The following is a 20049-nucleotide window of genomic DNA, read 5'->3' on the forward strand; positions in this document are numbered from 1 at the left end:
CAGTGGGATCATCAACAAATTGTGATTAAATGGAAACTACTCTGAAGACAAAAACTTCCCAATATGAAAAACACAAATCAGGCTTTCTGAATCACAAAAATTCTAAAATAGAAAGGTAAGGGGACAAAAAATGTGAAATTAAGAAAAAAAATTGTATCTTTGGGGTTTCTTTTTCACACAGCTACTCTTAGTCTAGGTAAATCTTCTGCAGGCATGCTTTTTGTGGCATCCAGTTGGTTATATTCCTGTATGAGCACTGATAAAGATGACATGGCTTCTGTGAAACAGCTTTCCTCCATCCCTTCAATTTGTAGATAGTGATGAAGATGAGCCTATAAATAAAAAAACTGAATGATGTTGACCATTTTCAGGAAATTTAATACAGACAACTATCCTATAATGTAAATATTCTTATTAAAATGATAGTTCACACTCAGCTTTACAAGAGAAATGAGAACCGAAATCCTATAAACCCATGAGATTTCTCATTTAGAGTCTGAGTAAGCCTCTCTTCTCCAGTTATAATCAATACAGATATAGCAGGCAGGATCACACCTGATTTGTGTTACTTTAATTCTTGAGCATACATCTTAAATAGCCAAAATAAACACATATAGTTAAAAAGGCGTACTGATGATTACCCTTTTTCTGTAGAGCCTCGTGAATCTCTCTCTCAGTTCTATGAAGGTAGGCTTCACGCATGTGTTGTTTGCTAAAGCTAATAATGAATGGGAATGGCCCACAGGAGGTACTGAACACAGGCTGGTCTTCCAGCCTTCTTGATTCCAGGAGACAAACCGTAGAGAAGGTTTTAATCTGAGATGCAAAAACTCAAAGGTAAGAATTAAGGTACTAAAATATCTGCCATATTATGGCAGCCCACATTAGTTAAACTAGGACACTACTAATGGTACCATTCTAAGTGCTTAGTATATAATGAAAGTTACCTATTTTTTAATACTAGCAGTATTATGGTACAGTCTGACAGTGAACTAAGGGACATTAAATTGGCCGTAATGGTGATTCAAGAAGCTAGAAACACATTCCTTAACATTAGAAATCTGGGGATGAAAAGAAATGAAGGTATTATAATTTTCCTTACTTTGTAATTCAATAGAGCAGTTTCCCTAAAAAATAAGACTGTCAAATAGTAAAACAAACTTAGAAGCAGTGTAGTGGTAGTAGCGGTGGTAATAAAAACAGTAACAATAGCTAAATTTCCTGAACATTTTCAGAAAATAACATCTCATCATTTAATGTGCATAACATAATTAACATAAATAACAACTTTGTACTATTATTATTCTTATTCTACATTTGAGGAAAATAGGCTCAGAGAGGCTAAGTAGCTTGCTCAAAGTCACACTTCAATTAAGTTCACAGTGCTACTTAACTACATGCTACACTGTTACAAACAGTACACATAACATTATCTTGAAAAATATAAAATTGAACCTTTCAATATTTCTGCGAAGATCAGAAATCTGTACATTTCCTCTAACCATGAGGGCGCAGGCGAGGTAGAGACTATGTTTGGGGTCAGCTTGAATTAGCTGGTGATCTTTACTGAAGGCATCTGAAAACATCTGATCCAACCTAAAACAATGAGACAGTCACTGTTTATACAAAATACTGTACTACATCTTTCTTCTATGTGTAACTATAAAATGAAAAGACAGTCATCTACAGGTAAATAAACTTCACACACAAATATATTCTGAATCTCGGCTATCATTTCCTCAAAGCAATCTGGATAAATATGAGGAGAGGAAATCATGCAATATATTTTTTTTAGGGGGAATAAAAAGCTTCTGCAATATATTGGTGATTTCAGATAGCTACAAAATATTGACTACATCATTAGTGAGCTCTATGTAGTAATAATTTCTGAAAATTGTGTCATTTTTACTTAGTTCAGTATGCTTATCTACTTCGTAGTATCAGAACTATCAAAACTAATTAAAAACCTACTACATTAAGATTACTTTGTCTATAAAATGTATCATAAATTAGTTAGGAATAATGAGGAAGCTATCAAAGGACAATGTTAGGCTCTCCAAAAAAGACACTACTCTATACTACTATTCCTGAAAAGGGAGGCTTTTAAGTGAATGAAGTCTTTTAACTTCATTCTTTTATCATTCCTCTAAAGAGAGGAAGATAAAAGTGACCGATGAAGTTTATATCTAATAATATGCAAGCTCCTAGGCCTTTAATATGACCCCAGTCTGGTTCTTAAATCCCACTGAACTCAATACAAATATGATTAGGTTCCTTAGATAACTCTAGCCAGAACTCTGTGTGCTGAATTTGCAGAATGTCTAGGAAGAGCCACAGAAATTACACTATGCTGCCTATTCAGTCAGTAGATATTTACTAAATGCCTATTATGTGCCAGACACTATTCTAGGTGCAAGAGACCCAGCAGTGAACAACAACAAAAATTTCCTACTCGAATGGATCTTACATTCTATCCTGATTCTTCTACAGTAAGAAGGATAGAGGACTCTCTTAGTGGATGGTGAGCTTTGGGGGATTCATGAATCCTCTACTGTGCTAAAAATTTTGGTGTGTATGTGCTTTTGGGCATTTTTATGAAGTCAAGGAAACCCAGAAAAGGTTAAGAACCACTATACAAGTAGGCACACTCATTCTTTTGTCAAAAAAATATAAAAACTAGCAAGGAGCTATTTATAGTTACTGGGATATTTCTCTTTACATTAGAAACAGGAATTTAATATACACACTCTAATATGTGCTTTATCATTTTCATTGATAAAAATGGACTAGATGATGTTTATTAATATGAAGCACATCCAGGGCTTCCCTGGTGGCGCAGTGGTTGAGAGTCCGCCTGCCGATGCAGGAGACACGGGTTCGTGCCCCGGTCCAGGAAGATCCCACATGCTGCGGAGCGGCTGGGCCCGTGAGCCATGGCCGCTGAGCCTGCGCGTCCAGAGCCTGTGCTCCGCAACGGGAGAGGCCGCAACAGTGAGAGGCCCGCGTATTGCAAAAAAAAAAAAAAAAAAAAGTAAAAAAAAAAAAAAAAAAAAAAAAATATGAAGCACATCCAAAAACCATTCTCAGTTGTTTGTAAACTACTAATAAGAAATTATAGTCTTAAAACTATGCCTTTTAATAGTAAAATTTAAAAACAATTTATTATTTGCTCAAGGATAAACGTGTCCATATGTGGATATGGCAGCCTTTGAAATACCTATAGTACAGTAGAAACAAAAAGAAAAAAAAAAAAAGGAAAACCTCCACAAAGCTAGAAAGGACACTGTGATAAGTTCCTTAAGAGTCTAACATTCTTAAGGTTCCTTACAGATTTTCCACTAACACATTTTAATTAAAAACAAACCTGCAACAAGCTATAAATATATAAATAAAAAATTTAAATGTTGACACTGTATTATTTTTATCAAAATATACCAAGCACAGGACTTCCCTGGCAGCACCATGCTTAAGACTCCATGCTTCCAATGCAGGGGGCCTGGGTTCAATCCCTGCTCAGGGAACTAAATGCCATATGCATGCTGCAACTAAGAGTTCACATGCCACAACTAAGGAGCTGGTAAGCTGCAACTAAGGAGCCCACCTGCCACAACTAAGACCCGGCACAACCAAAAAGAAAAAAAAATGTGTATACACACACACACACACACACACACGGCACACCCAAAAAGAAAAAATGTATACACACACACCCGGCACAACCAAAAAGAAAAAAAATGTGCACGCACGCACGCGCGCACACACACACGCGCACACACACACACACACACCAAGCAGGATTATGCTGAACTTAATTAGAAATTACATGTCTTTATTTTTTTAAGGAGTAACTTTAAATGTCTGGATAATCACTACTGTACAATAAATAGTTTAGCACCAATTTACATTCTATGTGTCCACATTAAAGGTGCACCTTTTACTAAATATACTCATTTTTAATATGCTGGGCTGATAATAAAAGCAAACATTTAATGATTGATTCCCATGTTCAATAAACTATGCAAGTCGCTTAACTTGTTAAGCTCATCGGCATCCCACAAAGAAAGAGACCACACCTATTAGTTGGCATAGTCAGTTATTTGTTACTTGCTCAAATAAAAGTTAATCAGTATTACTGTGACATTCCCACAGTATAGAATTATGTTGCCAAAATTTAAACTATTAAAAAGATCTGTAGGGCTTCCCTGGTGGCGCAGTGGTTGAGAGTCCGCCTGCCAATGCAGGGGACATAGGTTCGTGCCCCGGTCCGGGAGGATCCCACATGGCGCGGAGCCATGGCTGCTGAGCCTGCGCGTCCGGAGCCTGTGCTCCGCAATGGGAGAGGCCACAACAGTGAGAGGCCCGCGTACCGCAAAAAAAAAAAAAAAAAAAAAAAAAAAAAAGATCTGTAATCTAGTTTTTACTTTATCATTTACATAATTTCCTCTAGCAGAGTTTGACAAGACCTTTTCCCTCAGTCAACTGTGAATGTCAGTGTGACCTTTTCAAGCTCATCATCACTGTATATGCTAAGAGTATGTTTCAACTACATTTTTGTTAAGTAAATTGATGTAAGTTTTATGCTTAAAAATGACACAGTTATAAAACAAGGTGCTCTGGAAGTGATACGTAATAGCTATAATAGAGTAATATCTGTAAACCCTCTATGGTGCTAGACTGTGGTAAGAGCTTTAAACGATACTCTTATTTAATATACCAACAAGCTTATGAGTTAGGTACTCTGACTCTCATTTTTAAAGACGAGAAAAACTAAAAGTTCGTCACCTGCCCAAGGTTCTGTAGCTAGTAAATGATAGAATTAGCATTCGTATTTAAGTACATCAGACTTCAAAGCCTTTAAATCTTTTTCAATAAAAATTATATCTTTATTAATTTTCATAAGCTTAAAATTTTAGTTATTAGATTTAATTTCAAATAGTTTAATATTGACATTTTTAAACAATGACTTCTAAACAAGGAAGCATTCATTTAATGGAAAAATGGCTGTCATCACCTGTATTTTATGTAATTCTCACAAAGAAAATGGTATGAAGAAATAACTAGTTATTATAAACTTTTCTCTTAAAAATGTGTTTGTTTTTAAAGTAATTTGAGCCCTCAAGTAATTGGAATAAAGTTACTACATCTTACCTTCGAGAAGGAATGTTAACATCTGCCAGTGTATACAGAGGTGTTAGGCTTGACACAAGATAATGCAGTTGAGGAAAAGGAACTAAATTCATGCTGATTTCATTAAGGTCCATATTAAGGGATCCTTCAAACCTCGCAGAGCTAAAAAATTAACATTAAAACATGAAAAATATTTAACTTAATGTAGCTTGATTTAGTCAGCAGGCACTTTCCTACATCCTTTCGTATGCTGTACTTCAGTAGAGAGTATATGCTCTTTTTTTCTGTATTAATGAAATTTAGTATCATGAACATCGTGTATAAAGATAATTAAAATATAACATCTACAGCAATTCTTATTTCAGGATTATCTGAAGTGTAACCACTCTACTACAGTTGCTAATTACCTACATAAAAATCTTACTTAAAACAGACTTTAGACTGAATTAAAAACATACAGTTCAATAGTTATTTAATTATTCTATAAACCTTACTAAATTCCCCCAGGATTTGCTTACATGCTCTACAATTTGGAATATAATAATGCCAAAGCAATTTTTTAGATCAAAGTCGAAGAAATATTTTGGACCAGCTAATAAAGAGGTATAGATTAGCTGGTTTAAAAGGTTAAGACATTTCGTAGCAAAAACAAAAAAAAACCCAAGTTTGTTTTTGCCTAACCAAGTGTTTCTCAAGTGTATCTCCTTCAAAACCCTTTACCATTTAACATCTGTTAATATTCCATGGAACGTACCTGGGGAAAATAAAATGCTGTTCTGGAGTCAGAGAAAATAAAACTCTGGTCTATCACTCCAAGATCTGAAAACACTAGACAAACTAAAATTTTTATTTTAAATAGAGTTTTTAAAAAAGCTTCTACAACTCAGAATAACTAAAAAATGCTACTGCAAAATGTTATCAAAAGCAAGTGAAATTTTTAAACTGCCCTTAAGTACATTGTCAACAGGATTACCTTGTTAGGTTGAGCAGCAAATTTGCCACAATGTTGTTCATTGCATCAAATGGTTTCTCCTGCCGCTTTTTAAAAGCTCCAGCACTTGAAGTAACCAGGCTCTTTGGCTTTATAGCTGTACCCAACTTTCCAGAATTCACCATGAGGTCAATTTTGCTAATGATGTCAAATAAAGACTTTTAAGGGAAAAATATTGGGAGAGAAGCTATTAAGAAGAGAGGACATAGGTGACATTCTACCAGGAAGAAAAAGACAAAAAAAAAAGCAATTTAAACTTATTTTTTCTCTTAGATGGGAAGGCTGAAAAGTGAAGAGACTGTTTCACATACACACATAAGCATAACACAGGACTGAATGTATACATAATGTCCATAAATTACAATGCCATTTCTTACTTGGTTGTCAATGGGCAACACACAGTCTGCATGCTCATTAAGTTCCTTCATTGCCAAGATGCTATTATAAGGCGAGGTTATGACATCATCTTCACCAGAAGGATAAATTGAAGTCACGAATCTGTATACTTCTGGGAATTCATCCTCAAGCACCTTTAAAAGAAATGTGCCAAGTCCAGATCCTGTTCCTGAAGATTAAGATTTCAAAAAGAAAACAGCATAAATGGTTCAGAATATAACGGAATTCTGTGTTTTTGTGGTAAAAACCTATGTATTAGAGACATACAATTTTCAACTATTCCTGTGATTATACATTAACTAATTAATTTCAGATAAAGAAATGAAGACTATAGGTAGTGAGACTTAAAAGTCATGAATTCAACCTCTGGGTCTGACTGTGATGATGAGAGGCTTTTCTATATTTTACACTATTTTACATTTAAGTTATATCTCTATGATGTCAAAAGAGCTGAATGAAGAGTGAAAAATGCAACTAAGACAGTAGTCTACACTTGATGTTAAGCAACTTAAGAAAAAACAAACTATCTTGACATCCTTAGTGTAGCACCTATATAATCTTAATGATGAACACTATCATGACATTAAGCAACTTAAATGCCGAGTTAAAATTTAAAGTTAAGCATGACCAACTTGAATTTATAAAAGTTTCAAAGAGGAAACTTTTTTACTATCTATCTAAAAGCAGAAACTCTAAGAATTTCATTAAGGTAATTTTCTGACACACAGAGTTACATATATATAAATTCAGATATTTTTAAGAACTAAGAGAGATAACTGGAATCCTTTACCCTGGTGCTTTTCAAACTATGGCTTGTGAACCATCAGTGGGCTATGAAACTAATTTATAAGGTTAGGACCAGTATTTTCTTTTCTTAAATGAAACGCAGAAATATTAGTAATGTCACATATAGTGTGGGTAAATAATCTTTTGTTTTAGTTTGTGTATGTTTGTGTGTGTGTTGGTTTGTAATGTAAAACGTATTTCTTGCTGTCTTGATGAGAAAAAGTTTATAAGCCATAATGCTCTAACCCCATTTGGATAAATATTAAAAGGCTATGATGTTAAAAATATTAGATGAAAGCGAGGGAGATTTTTTGGGTTAATCTTTAATGAGGACTTTCTAAGCATTATAAAAAACCAGAGCCATTATAGAAGATAGTTTTGATTCCATTAAAAATAAACAAAACTCCCCTCTCTCTATATATATGTATATATAAAAACAAACAAAATAAAAAGGCAAACTAAGAAAAAATCTTCAAACATGATGGAGGACTAAATTTCTTTAAGAGGGTCACAAATCAACAAAAAAATATGAATAATGCAATGGAAAAATGAGCAAAGGATATAAATTGTAACTCAAAATAAATCAAATGGCAAATGGATGTAAAGATGCTCAACCTTTTCTCTAATTAAAAAATGCAAATTAAAACAATATAATTTTGAGCATATTGTATTAGACAGATTTTGTCTCATAATACTCAGTGTTGGTGACAGTGTGGGGAAATAAACTCTTATAAATTGCTGCTAATCATACAGATTGATGCAATAATGTAGGAAGGTTATTTAGTAATATCAACCAAAACTTAAAATGTACATATTCTTTGGTTCCACTTTCCTTTCTAGGAATATTGCCTACAGCTATTGTGGCACAAATGAACAAAGATGTAGGTACCAGATGTTCACTGGGGATTTTATGTAGTAGCTAAAAACCATAAATAACTTGACATCCATCAATGAGGAACTGACTTTAAAAATTATTACATATTCTCACAAGTGGACAGAGCTGATGAAAGATGTTCAGGAAAGATTTAAAGTGAAAACATTACAGGATAGTATATATTTCATGATCTTGTTTATGTAAAAACACACACAATGGGCACAGGAAATATCTGGAAGGACAGACACTGGCAAACTTGATTATCTGTGAGGAGAGAGATTAGGGATTAGATGTGGGAAAAGACTTCATTTTTAGCCTTCAATATTATTTAAAGTATTTTTGCCATTTTCAGTGAATTATGAATAAAGTACCGTCTACTGAGATTCTGAGTAATAGAGGGATATAAAATAAAGCACCATAATGAACTATAAATCAAATTGGTTTTTTTCGAAAACTTACTCAAAATCTGCAGGTTAATTATACCAGTATAAAGAAAATTAGGTTTTTTTTTTTTCTTTTTTTTTCTTTTTTAGCAGTATGCGGGCCTCTCCAGTTGCGGAGCACAGGTTCCGGACGCGCAGGCTCAGCGGCCATGGCTCACGGGCCTAGCCGCTCCGCGGCATGTGGGATCTTCCCGGACCGGGGCACGAACCCACGTCCCCTGCATTGGCAGGCGGACTCTCAACCACTGCGCCACCAGGGAAGCCCTGAAACTTAGTTTCTTAATTTAATGATTATGATGGTCTTCTAAAGGCATGGTTACATAGCAATTTTAACTTTAATTTTCAAATGCTATCATACTGAATAACAGATATGTATAAGAAAGTCAACTGTACATAACCTGAATATAAAAATCTTAATCTCAGCTTGGAGGAAAAAAGCATGGCAAAGTTTTCTTTTAAAATAGGCTAATTCTCTTTTGAAATTATCAAATTATGATCTGTTTCTACTTCATGGAACAGGGGAGCAAAATACTTCACTTGCAAGGTACAGGCTCCCCTGGGAAAGAAAGCAATGCAGATCATTTATTCTAGGTCAAGGTGATTAATTACCATGTAAGGAATGATTTAAACGAGTTGACTAAGAGCATTTCTTTTACTTATTTCTCTTATTGGACACAAGAAAGGATTGAAGGTGGTTAAAGCAAGGGTACTGATATTCTTTTGCAAACGTATCTATGGATATGCCACAAATACTTAGTTCTAGTCAGCATATGAAACTGCACAAGCAAGCTCTTAGGAGAAGGGCAGCATTCCCAAAAAGCTTATATTGAAATCTACCTTCTACTAAAGATAAAAGAAAAAATTTCTTCAGATTCAGTTCTACTGACTCTTTTTTTTTTTTTTTGCGGTACGCGGGCCTCTCACTGCTGTGGCCTCTCCCATTGCGGAGCACAGGCTCTGAATGCTCAGGCTCAGCGGCCATGGCCCACGGGCCCAGCCGCTCCACGGCATGTGGGATCTTCCCGGACCGGGGCACGAACCACTGCGCCACCAGGGAAGCCCCCTACTGACTCTTTAAAAGGGTTTAAATTTTAAAAAATGGTCATAGTGACACAATTTGACAAAAATTTAAGATAAAAAGTTATTATGTACATACATTCATAAACATACTCTTAATTCTTAAGAGTTCTATATTTATTAAGCAAAGGTCTGAAAACAAGACTTATGTTGGCAAAATGAATTCTCACTTGCATTTTCACATTGTTATAGACAAATGAATAAATAACTTTACCTCCTCCCATGGAATGTATTATAAAAAAACACTGCAAACAATCACAGTGCTCTGCTGACTTCCTGAGTTTCTCTAAAATCTGTTCCTGATAAAGACTGCCAAACACTTTGTGACCCACAGCCCTGGAAAAAAGAATATAGATTAAAAAAAAATCCTTGCATTTATTATTTCAAGATTTTATTATTTCTGAACTAAGTGAAAAGACTATAGATAAGCTTGAAAAAGTATTTTGACTGTAGTAAGTAAATTCTATTCCTGTTTAACATCAATAAATCATATTATGATATCTCAAGGATAAAGAAAGATAATTTAACAAATATATATACCTATAATCCTCAAATATCCTGATAAAATAGTTCATTATCAATGGATATTAAACTATGGTTTTTAAAATTTATCTGCTCTTAAGGTATAATTACAACAAAACAAGTTTTCAGTTAGTTTTTTCTCATCTTCATTGAAAGTAAACTGATTGCACTGTCTTTTATGTATTAAAAAGCAGAATGTGGTCAACTAGAAAGACATAAAAATAAAAAAATTTAAACTGACCTACTTTGGTTTAAAACATGAAAAAAATATTGGTCATATCATGTTATTACTAGATGAAATGCCACACAGTAGAAAACTGATATTCATGAGGCTCTGCAAGCCTTTTTGGTTGCCCAAATTTGCAAGTATTATTATGATGAACTGAAATGTAAGAACGATTTCCACACAACATGTAGTCAGGTGTAACTCAAAAGTTACAGAATAAGTTATACGACAATTAGAGAAAGCTGGTTGGACGGTTAGGTGGACTCACTTATTTAGTGACTGGTTCTCCCCAAATAAGTCTCCCAGAACACAAGACTCAAATCCATGCTTTAGTAAAATTACACAATATTACACATTATAAACCTGAGGGACTAACTACAAATAATTTAAATAACAAATATTAGATTGGCAAACAAGAACCTACTTACTTTTTCAAAAACAGCAAAACCAGTGTCAATGTAAATTTTAAAATGATCACTGTTGGAGCTTTTTTCCCATTAAGGAGAAGAGACCATTATATATTTAAGGGCCAAATATAGCCTCAGACTGACCTTGAATGCTGGGACACTGGTCTGGCTTGCATTTCTATCAATTCTATTATATCTGACTGATGGGAAAACTTTAACAGAGTTGAATACTATAGGTAAGAGAACAGTTTATAACAATACTTACAACTTTTAAATTGATACAGCCACTATGGAGAACAGTATGGAGGTTCCTTAAAAAACTAAGAATAGAACTACCATATGACCCAGCAATCCCACTACTGGGCATATACCCTGAGAAAACCATAATTCAAAAAGAGTCATGTACCACAATGTTCACTGCAGCACTATTTACAATAGCTAGGACATGGAAGCAACCTAAGTGTCCATCAACAGATGAATGGATAAAGAAGATGTGGCACATATACAATGGAATATTACTCAACCATAAAAAGAAACAAAATTGAGTTATTTGTAGTGAGGTGGATGGACCGAGAGTCTGTCATACAGAGTGAAGTAAGTCAGAAAGAGAAAAACAAATACCGTATGCTAACACATATATATGGAATCAAAAAAAAAAAAAGGTTCTGAGGAACCTAGGGGCAGGACAGGAATAAAGACGCAGACATAGAGGATGGACTTGAGGACACGGGGAGGGGGAAGGGTAAGCTGGGACAAAGTGAGAGAGTGGCACTGACACACACACACTACCAAATATAAAATAGATAGCTAGTGGGAAGCAGCCGCATAGCACAGGGAGATCAGCTCGGTGCTTTGTGACCGCCTGGAGGGGTGGGATAGGGAGGGTGGGAGGGAGACGCAAGAGGGAGGAGATATGGGGATATATGTATAACTGATTAACTCTGTTATACAGCAGAAACTAACACAACAATGTAAAGCAATTATACTCCAATAAAGATGTTAAAAAGAAAAAGGTAAGGGTTTTCATATACAAATTAGTATGCTAGCCACATTGTTCCGTGCCTCAATACTTCTGATTTTTAAAATGTTAGAAAGTTTCCATACAGATATGTTACATTTTATAAGAGTTGCATGATTTTCCATTGTATGGATATACTATAATTGATTTAAACAATCTCCTGTTGAGTATTATCTCATGTTAAAAACAATGTTTCAGTGAACAATCTTTCATTTGTATCTTTATGGACAAGTGAAGAGTTCTATAGAATATATAAATGTGGAACTACATATCAAAAAAAATTACAACTTTTGTCACTACTTAGCAGTTATGCAAGAATCAAATTACGAGAAATTTAGTAAATCAATTTTTCATGATTCATCTTTTTCTTAAAAAAAAAAAAAAAGAGAAACAACTAGGATACAGATGGCTTCCAAGCATTGTGAACACCATCATCTATCAAGGAAAAGATGATGGGCTGAAAGGCCTAGAGTTAAGTATGGCAAGTTATATCTTGCTTTCATGTCAGCAGGACCTATCAGAATAAAGGAAAGATTCCTCATTTTTTTCAGATGGCATTTAATTTTTACATCCAGAATATTCTCACCAATTATTCCCTGAGCCAGAAATATCAGTGATGAGCTGCTTACTATCAAATACATCTCTCAGGGGTCCCTGAAGAAGTTCATTTACTACCCCTTCCTCCATGTCAATCAAGACGGCCTGAGAAAGACAAATAAAATGTAATTAGCATATTTTTCTTCAGTCACTCTGTAAATAAAAAGAATTTTTGAGCTAGAAGTTGCATCGTTCTTTTTTTTTTTTTTTTTTTTTCCTTGCTGTATGCGGGCCTCTCACTGTTGTGGCCTCTCCCGTTGTGAAGCACAGGCTACGGACGCGCAGGCTCAGCGGCCATGGCTCACGGGCCCAGCCGCTCCGCAGCATGTGGGATCTTCCCAGACCGGGGCACGAACCCGTGTCCCCTGCATCGGCAGGCGGACTCTCAACCACTGCGCCACCAGGGAAGCCCCGCATCGTTCTTTTTATAGTTTAAGTTTGATCAAATCTTTGACTCTCTTTGTGAGTCTGTTATAAAAATTAAAAAGTAATTTCACTCTGCTCCAAAGGTGGAATCCAATGAAAAGATGGATTCTAAATTCTTACCCTAAGAATAAGGAAAAAAAGGAACTGAATAATTCTCTCCGATTTTCTAACAATTCTTTTATTTATGTACTTATGTGACTATAAATTTCTTGAGAACGAGTCTCAGAAGTTTAGAAGGCAACCTTAACCAGAAACAATTCTCAATAAATGTAGGGTTCATTAATGTATTTGGTCACTAGGAATAACCATGCTGCTCTTTATGAATCACAGCTGAAAACTGTCCAAATCAAATCAGTAAACTACTATTACGTGCAAAGCCAAGGCACTGGATAGATGTGAAAGATGACAACAGGGTCCCTTCCCCTAAGTAACTTGCAATCTAAATTCACAAACTCACTAAATATCACAAACTTTATTGACATGGGAGATAACCTCTATTACTAAGAAGAAAATAAAACATAAAATTAGCTATGGAAAGAAAAATAGAAAAGACTGGATGGAAATACAGCAAAATGTAAGCAGAGATAGCTTGGCAAGTAGAATTATATACCCTCTGTCCCCACTGTTTTGTACTTTACTTTCTATATTTTCTACACTGAGGAAGAAGAATGAAAGAGTAAAATAGAGTTAAATAAATAAAAAAGCAAAGCTGAAAAAAGTAATCTGAAATGATGTTAGGGTACCCTTTAACCTAAGCCTTTGATTCAGTGTCACAGAGAAAGTGCTTGATTTATGGGCTTTTTCAGTGCTGGTGAGCATGTAACATTAAGCACTTACTACATGCCACTGTACATGTATCACCCCATTTAATCCTCACAACCCTATGCATAGGTACTGTAATTACTCCCAATTTACACATGAGGAAACTGAGGCCTAGAAAAGTTAAATAACTTGGCTGTGATCACCCAGCTAGGAAGTGGTAGAGCTGATTCAAACCTGGCTAGCCTGGCTGCAGAATCTTCACTCTTAACCACCGAACTCTATGCTCTATTATCTTATCAATGGGAGACAGTCAAGTTTGACACTTACCGAGTACTGACTACAGTGGAGTCACAATTTATGCCCATTTAAATTCTGTGAATTCAATTATTTGTGTAATTAAGTATGCTACTGTAAGCTGGCAATTAAAATATTATTACACAGTACTTTAGAAATATATTTCTAATTGTATGATAGTATACCACTTTTTTTTAAAAAACATCTTTATTGGAGTATAATTGCTTTACAATGGTGTGTTTGTTTCTGCTTTATGACAAAGTGAATCAGCTATACATATATCCCCATATCCCCTCCCTCTTGCATCTCCCTCCTACCCTCCCTATCCCATCCCATCCCTCTAGATGGTCACAAAGCACCGAGCTGATCTCCCTGTGCTATGCGGCTGCTTCCCACTAGCTATCTATTTTACATTTGGTAGTGTATATATGTCCATGCCACTCTCTCACTTCGTCCCAGCTTACCCTTCCCCTCCCCGTGTCCTCAAGTCCATTCTCTAGTAGGTCTGCATCTTTATTCCTGTCCTGCCCCTAGGTTCTTCATGACCTTTTTTTTTTTTTTTTTTTAGATTCCATATATATGTTAGCATACGGTATTTGTTTTTCTCTTTCTGACTTACTTCACTCTGTATGACAGACTCTAGGTCCATCCACCTCACTACAAATAACTCAATTTTGTTTCTTTTTATGGCTGAGTAATATCACATGTTATATCATCATATTACAGTGGTATATTAGAAAGACTGTAAAATTCTGTTTTTATAAATATGCACCTTTAAATACAGCATCAATATACATACACAGGACTATACAGGGTCATTTCTTGGCAATTTTAGGGATTTTCAAGGATATTTTTGATAATATGCAATTTTTATCTTAAATGCTGACTTTAACACCAAATCAACCATGTAAGAGGGATTTCACTGTTGTGTAATATTACAAAAAAGAACAAAATTAGCTTCTACTGTCCTTGTTCCAAAACAGATTTATTGAGATGATTTGTGGAAGATTAAACATAATTAAGCCATGCTTTCAATTACTTTGCAATCAGGCAAAGGAAGGGCAATACAGAATACAAACTGACATTCAAGCACCTCCTGAAGTCAGTTTTGAGAGAATCATCACTGTCATAGTCACTTAGCATTAAACCCTGACAGTCTGTAACTCTTTCAATCTTTCCTTAGTCACATAAGACCTCTGATTTGTTTTTCCATAGGAAATTAATTACAATTACAAGGGATTATTCTGGATTCCTCACTTAGCCATCCAAGATCTGGAGTCACAACTTCCAAGATTCGATGTTCATTATTTTCTTCCAGAGCTACCTGGTGATAGCTTTTAGGTCCTTGAGCTTCCCCTTAATTGTAATACAGGATTTACAAAATTCTGAGTGTTTGCCTATTAACACAGTGGAGGAACCCAGCCACCAAATTATCTTTTGAAGCCTAGACTCTTCAGTGATCAGAGCCACATGATACCAAGACTACTAAGAAGAAATGGAAGAACACCTTCTAGGAAAAAAGCCAAAGGCTATAGAAACATGCTGATTTATTCTCTTCCAGCAGTGTTTCCTCCATTTCCCAACTTGCTCACTGGTAGGCTGGTGAGAAAGAGCTCAAATTGGGAGTGGTCTAGGAAATGTCAACGTTTCTTTATCTCTGAGTAAGATTTGGATTGGGATGTTAGCACTCTCCAAGGCATGAACTATACCAAATGTTAATCAATTATCCTAACAGACTACAAGCACATAGTCTCTGCCCTAAATCTGTTTCCCAAGGACATTGGAGATCACAGATACAAGGAGATGGTTCCCAGGTACTACAACACTACTGCTCTCTACTCTTTCAGCCACTACTACAGGTCTGATCCTTATCATCTCAATTACTTCCACAGCACCAAAACTGCCTTTATTTTCTGTCACAGTCAAACATTACTGATCAACAGTTGGAAAAAGCAGTTTGTTGCAGAGACACAATCAAAGAAGAGAAGTGTTAACTGCAATGAGATTAAGACCAAATATGGGCTATGACTAGAAGTATTTTTGTTCAGGAAGTCTTACATGGTTATGTTATATATTCACTAGAATGTGGTTGAATCTATGCTTTGTACTGGGAATAGTAACTCTGGTGCAAATAAACCTTTCATCATTTTTATGTGAAAATTAACCTTCATTAGAATGTATTTTAGGCTTAGAGTTAAGAAAGCTTTTGTTATCATTTATATAGACATATATTTCCCCTAAAACATTTAGAAAAAATGCCAAATATGCAGTATTTTCACTTTAAGCACAAAATTTTCCCCCTAAAGTTTCATGGAGACACAAATGTCTGCTTAATTATATTTATATTAAATGTGGCTTAGCAAATACTTTTTATTTTGAGAAGTTAAACTAAAATTTTATTCTTTTGATAGTTACAGAAGTAGAGTTATTTTAAAAACATGCAATATAAGAATCCAAGTGTATAAGACTTACTCGTGCTTTTAAAGAACAAATCTTCCCCTTGGAAATACTGCCACCATCACCAACCACTCTGAAAGATAAAAGATGAGAAAAGGTCATAAGATCTTCCACGCTAATAGTGCTATCAGGTAATAAAGTTAACTTCCATTCACATAGTAAAGCTACTTATAGGCCAAGTGAGGCAGACACAAAAGGCAACAAAGGAGCCATTCGTAATCTCCTCCCAATAGGCTGAAAAAGTGAGGTACTTATTTCCCTGGCTTTCTTTGTAGTTTGGGCTGGTCATGTAATCCAGTTCTGGGTAATGAAATAAAAAGGAGATATTCTGGGAAGCTTTCTGATAAAAAAGACCAGATGCAGTTGGTCCTTTTTCCTACCTTGAACACGAATCTGGATGGGATTCCTGGCAGTGGAGGCTGTCATTTTATGGTTATGAAGTAAAAAAACCATGAGGACAAAAAACCAACACATGGAACAATATGACAGTATCTTGGTCTTTAGGGCATGTCTCTAAACACAGATTTCTTTGTATGTGACATAACTGGATATATCTATTGTTTAAGCCACCATTAGTGAGGCTTTCTGTTGTAGCCAGACACACATCAACTAACAAACCAGTTATATACAGTTGAGTATCTAAGGCTGTTCCTAGAATTTCAGGTTGAAGATAAGTCACCAAAGTAACTAAATCTATGACTACAAAGTGTACAAGTCAATATAGTTTACAAGACAATATATGAAGGGAAGCTGAATTGAGCATAGACGATGCTATAGGTCGGGGGCTGATAATCTATAATCCTCAGGCCAAGTCTGACCAGCTACTTGTGAAAACAAGTTTTATTGGAACAAAGCCACACTCATTTATTTATGTACTATCTACACCTGCATTCACACTACAATGGTGGACTCAAGGAGATGTGATATGGACTTTATGGTCTGCAAAACCTGAAATATCTACCATCTGGTCCTTTACAGGAAAGGTTTGCCAACCCCTGGTATAGGTAAATTCCTATCATGCTATTAAAAAGGTATGATATTTCCTCAAATAAAGAAGTATATACAAAGGTGTGGTCTTATTTTTGAAAAAGAATTTTTGTACTAACTTGTGGAATAGATGCTGCATGTGTTGATACTACGTTGGAAAGAAGAGCAAGATGCCAAGGCTCTTCTCCTCAAACTTGATACTGGAGAAATAAGTATGCTCTCAGGTTAAATTATAAAACGAACCGAGTAGATGAGAATAGAGTTACGTAAAGTCACCTGATTAAGAGAGAATGGCTTCCACGCTGAGTCTCAACTATGTAATATTCAATGAAAGGAGTATTACAGAGGGAATGGAAGTACAGATTTAGTTAGAATGCTACCTACAAGGAAGTATTACAAAGGCAAATTTGAGTCTCTTAATAGTATGTAGGGGAGAAGATGTTCTAGTTTATAAACAAGAGGTAATCTAGTCTATGTGACAGATATCTCCATATTAATAAAGATAAATAACACCAGTCATTAAGGTAATACACCTAACTTACCTTGGTCTGATTCCATGGTCACTACGTAACCTTTTATTACTTAGCTTTCCTGATAGATTTCCTACAGAAGAGAATGTGCTTTTGAAAGAAAATGGGTGTCTAGTCTTTTTGAGTTATAGCTCCTACTGTCCGTGACTACATTGACTTTCTGCTTTGTAATTTCCCATCTGAGTTTGGTTTATCTGCCTGTACTAGAGAGCACTGGACCCATTCTCAAGATGTCATTGAAGTTTCTGAGTTTGCAAGCCTGAGGGTCAGACTCTGAAATTCACTAAGGAAGTCGGGCCTAATTAGCCTTCCCAGGGAGATAACTGTCTCAAACACCCAACCAACTAATTCAAACTAGAACTGAAATCTTTATTAGATTAAAACTGGATATAAAGTATGTATTTTTCAGTTCAAGCCCGGCAGGTTTAGTTTTATTAAGCATTTTGAAAACGCATGAACTTCATGATTTAACATGACAAGCTTAGAAACACACCCTGAATGTCAAATTACTCTTTCAGGTAAAAGATATATACTTACATACACCCTTTATTAAATAAACAAAACTAATCTGACAACAACTGCTTTGCTCCTTTTTAGCACATTCTATTTGTAGAGCAAATACTCCTGACCACAAATAATATCACAGAAATGTAAACACTATATTTTTCTTTCAAACGTTAGCCATTATTGAATGCACTAACAAGACATTCTCAGGGAAATATTCAGCATTCCTTTTAGTGAAACTTTATTTCAAGGTCAAGTTAAAATTAAGCACACTAAAGTTTTTTTTTATTCCTTCATATGGCTTTAAAAAGAAACCTGTTGTCCTGCTCTGCCTAATGACATGAGAATATTAATGACAAGAGAATGACAATATGCTTTCAATAATGAGAAAAACAAAAAAGCCAAACAACTTCTTTACAGTTATCAACTGCTTTTACTGTCCTCTGAAGAATTTTCTCCCAAACTGCTGACATGAAAATAATTAAGCTATGTGACAGACTTTAACCCCATCTTACCTGGTATCCACATTTCTAAAGAAGCTGCTTATTGCCTCATCATAAATCGCTTTCTAAAAAAAAAAATACATTTATTAGCGCTTGATTACATTTTGCCTCTTTCCCAAACGAAGTCCTTTTAATTTAATAATCCCACAATACTTTAAAGGCCGGCATACGGCTACAATAAGAAAAAGCAAACAATCATAAAATGCTTCTACTGATTCTTCCAATCTAGAGAAGAGCAAATACCGCGAGATCTATGGATTAAGTGCAGCTGAAGGTACTGAGAAAAGGCGTCCCCACAGGACTGTAGAGCAGGTGCATCAAATGAAAGCTTTCCCTGCATTCTTGGTGATCATTTAAAAAGCTGACTGGTTAAATTAAGAAATATAATGCCACACATGGTACCTATTTTACAAAGTACTTTCACATATGCTATCTCATTGCTCCTCACAAGAACCCTGATAAAGATGCAACCCTGAGAATTAAGGAACCTTAAGACTAAGGTCTCCGGCGAGTGTTCGTTCGGACTCTTGTGTCTAACGCCAACAGAAGTTTAAAAACCAGTTTGCCCTTTACCGAGAAGATCCCATACAACTTACATCGGCCAGATAAAAGCTCCCAGAGTATTAATTCTTATTTTTTTGGAAGAGCCTCGGGGACAGGCGGGCATGGGGTCTCCCGCGCGGCGGGGACGGTACCTGGTTGACCGCGGCGTGCTCCCTCAGCGCCAGGTCCCAGAAGCAGCAGCCAATCTGGTTTCCGCACTGGCCGACTGCGCCCAGGAAGGTAAGAGAATAGACATTAGGCGGCAACAGGGCCACTCGCCTCGGCGGCGACCGGGTCCCCACCCTCCCGGGGCGACTTACCCTGTATGACCACCGACTGGGTCATGCTGCAGCGCGGCCGTCCCGCTCCATCCAGGAGCCCGCGCCGACCTGCGTATTTCCTGCCCACCAACGGTTCTCTCCGAAGCGGCGGGGCGGCCGTAAGTAACGCTGCTGCCGCAAGTCGCTGCCGTAGCTCCTCTCTGCTCTAGTTTCAGGCTAAGATTTTACGTCCGAAGGCCGCGCAAGTGCGCTTGCGTCTCACCGTTACCATAGCGACTGGTCCTCCCGACTGCAGATC

The 20049-nt window shown here is 36.1% G+C and overlaps 1 protein-coding gene across 1 annotated transcript; it reads right to left on the bottom strand.

Moving 5' to 3' along the window:
- Positions 1 to 173: 173 nt before the first annotated feature.
- TUBE1 (tubulin epsilon 1) lies at positions 174 to 19830 on the bottom strand (the record flags this gene model as incomplete). The annotated part of the gene is made up of 12 exons (XM_079716518.1): positions 19791 to 19830; positions 19623 to 19696; positions 18940 to 18992; positions 16419 to 16476; positions 12454 to 12569; positions 9909 to 10030; positions 6496 to 6683; positions 6101 to 6276; positions 5149 to 5289; positions 1456 to 1596; positions 642 to 816; positions 174 to 332 (listed from the first exon to the last, which is right to left on the bottom strand). Exons 1-12 carry the CDS (start codon positions 19813 to 19815, stop codon positions 174 to 176), a joined length of 1428 nt encoding a protein of 475 aa, XP_079572644.1. The 5' UTR covers positions 19816 to 19830.
- Between the last annotated feature and the right edge of the window lie 219 nt (positions 19831 to 20049).

The sequence above is a fragment of the Hyperoodon ampullatus genome, assembly GCF_949752795.1.
Source record: "Hyperoodon ampullatus genome assembly, chromosome: 12".
NCBI lineage: Eukaryota > Metazoa > Chordata > Mammalia > Artiodactyla > Ziphiidae > Hyperoodon > Hyperoodon ampullatus.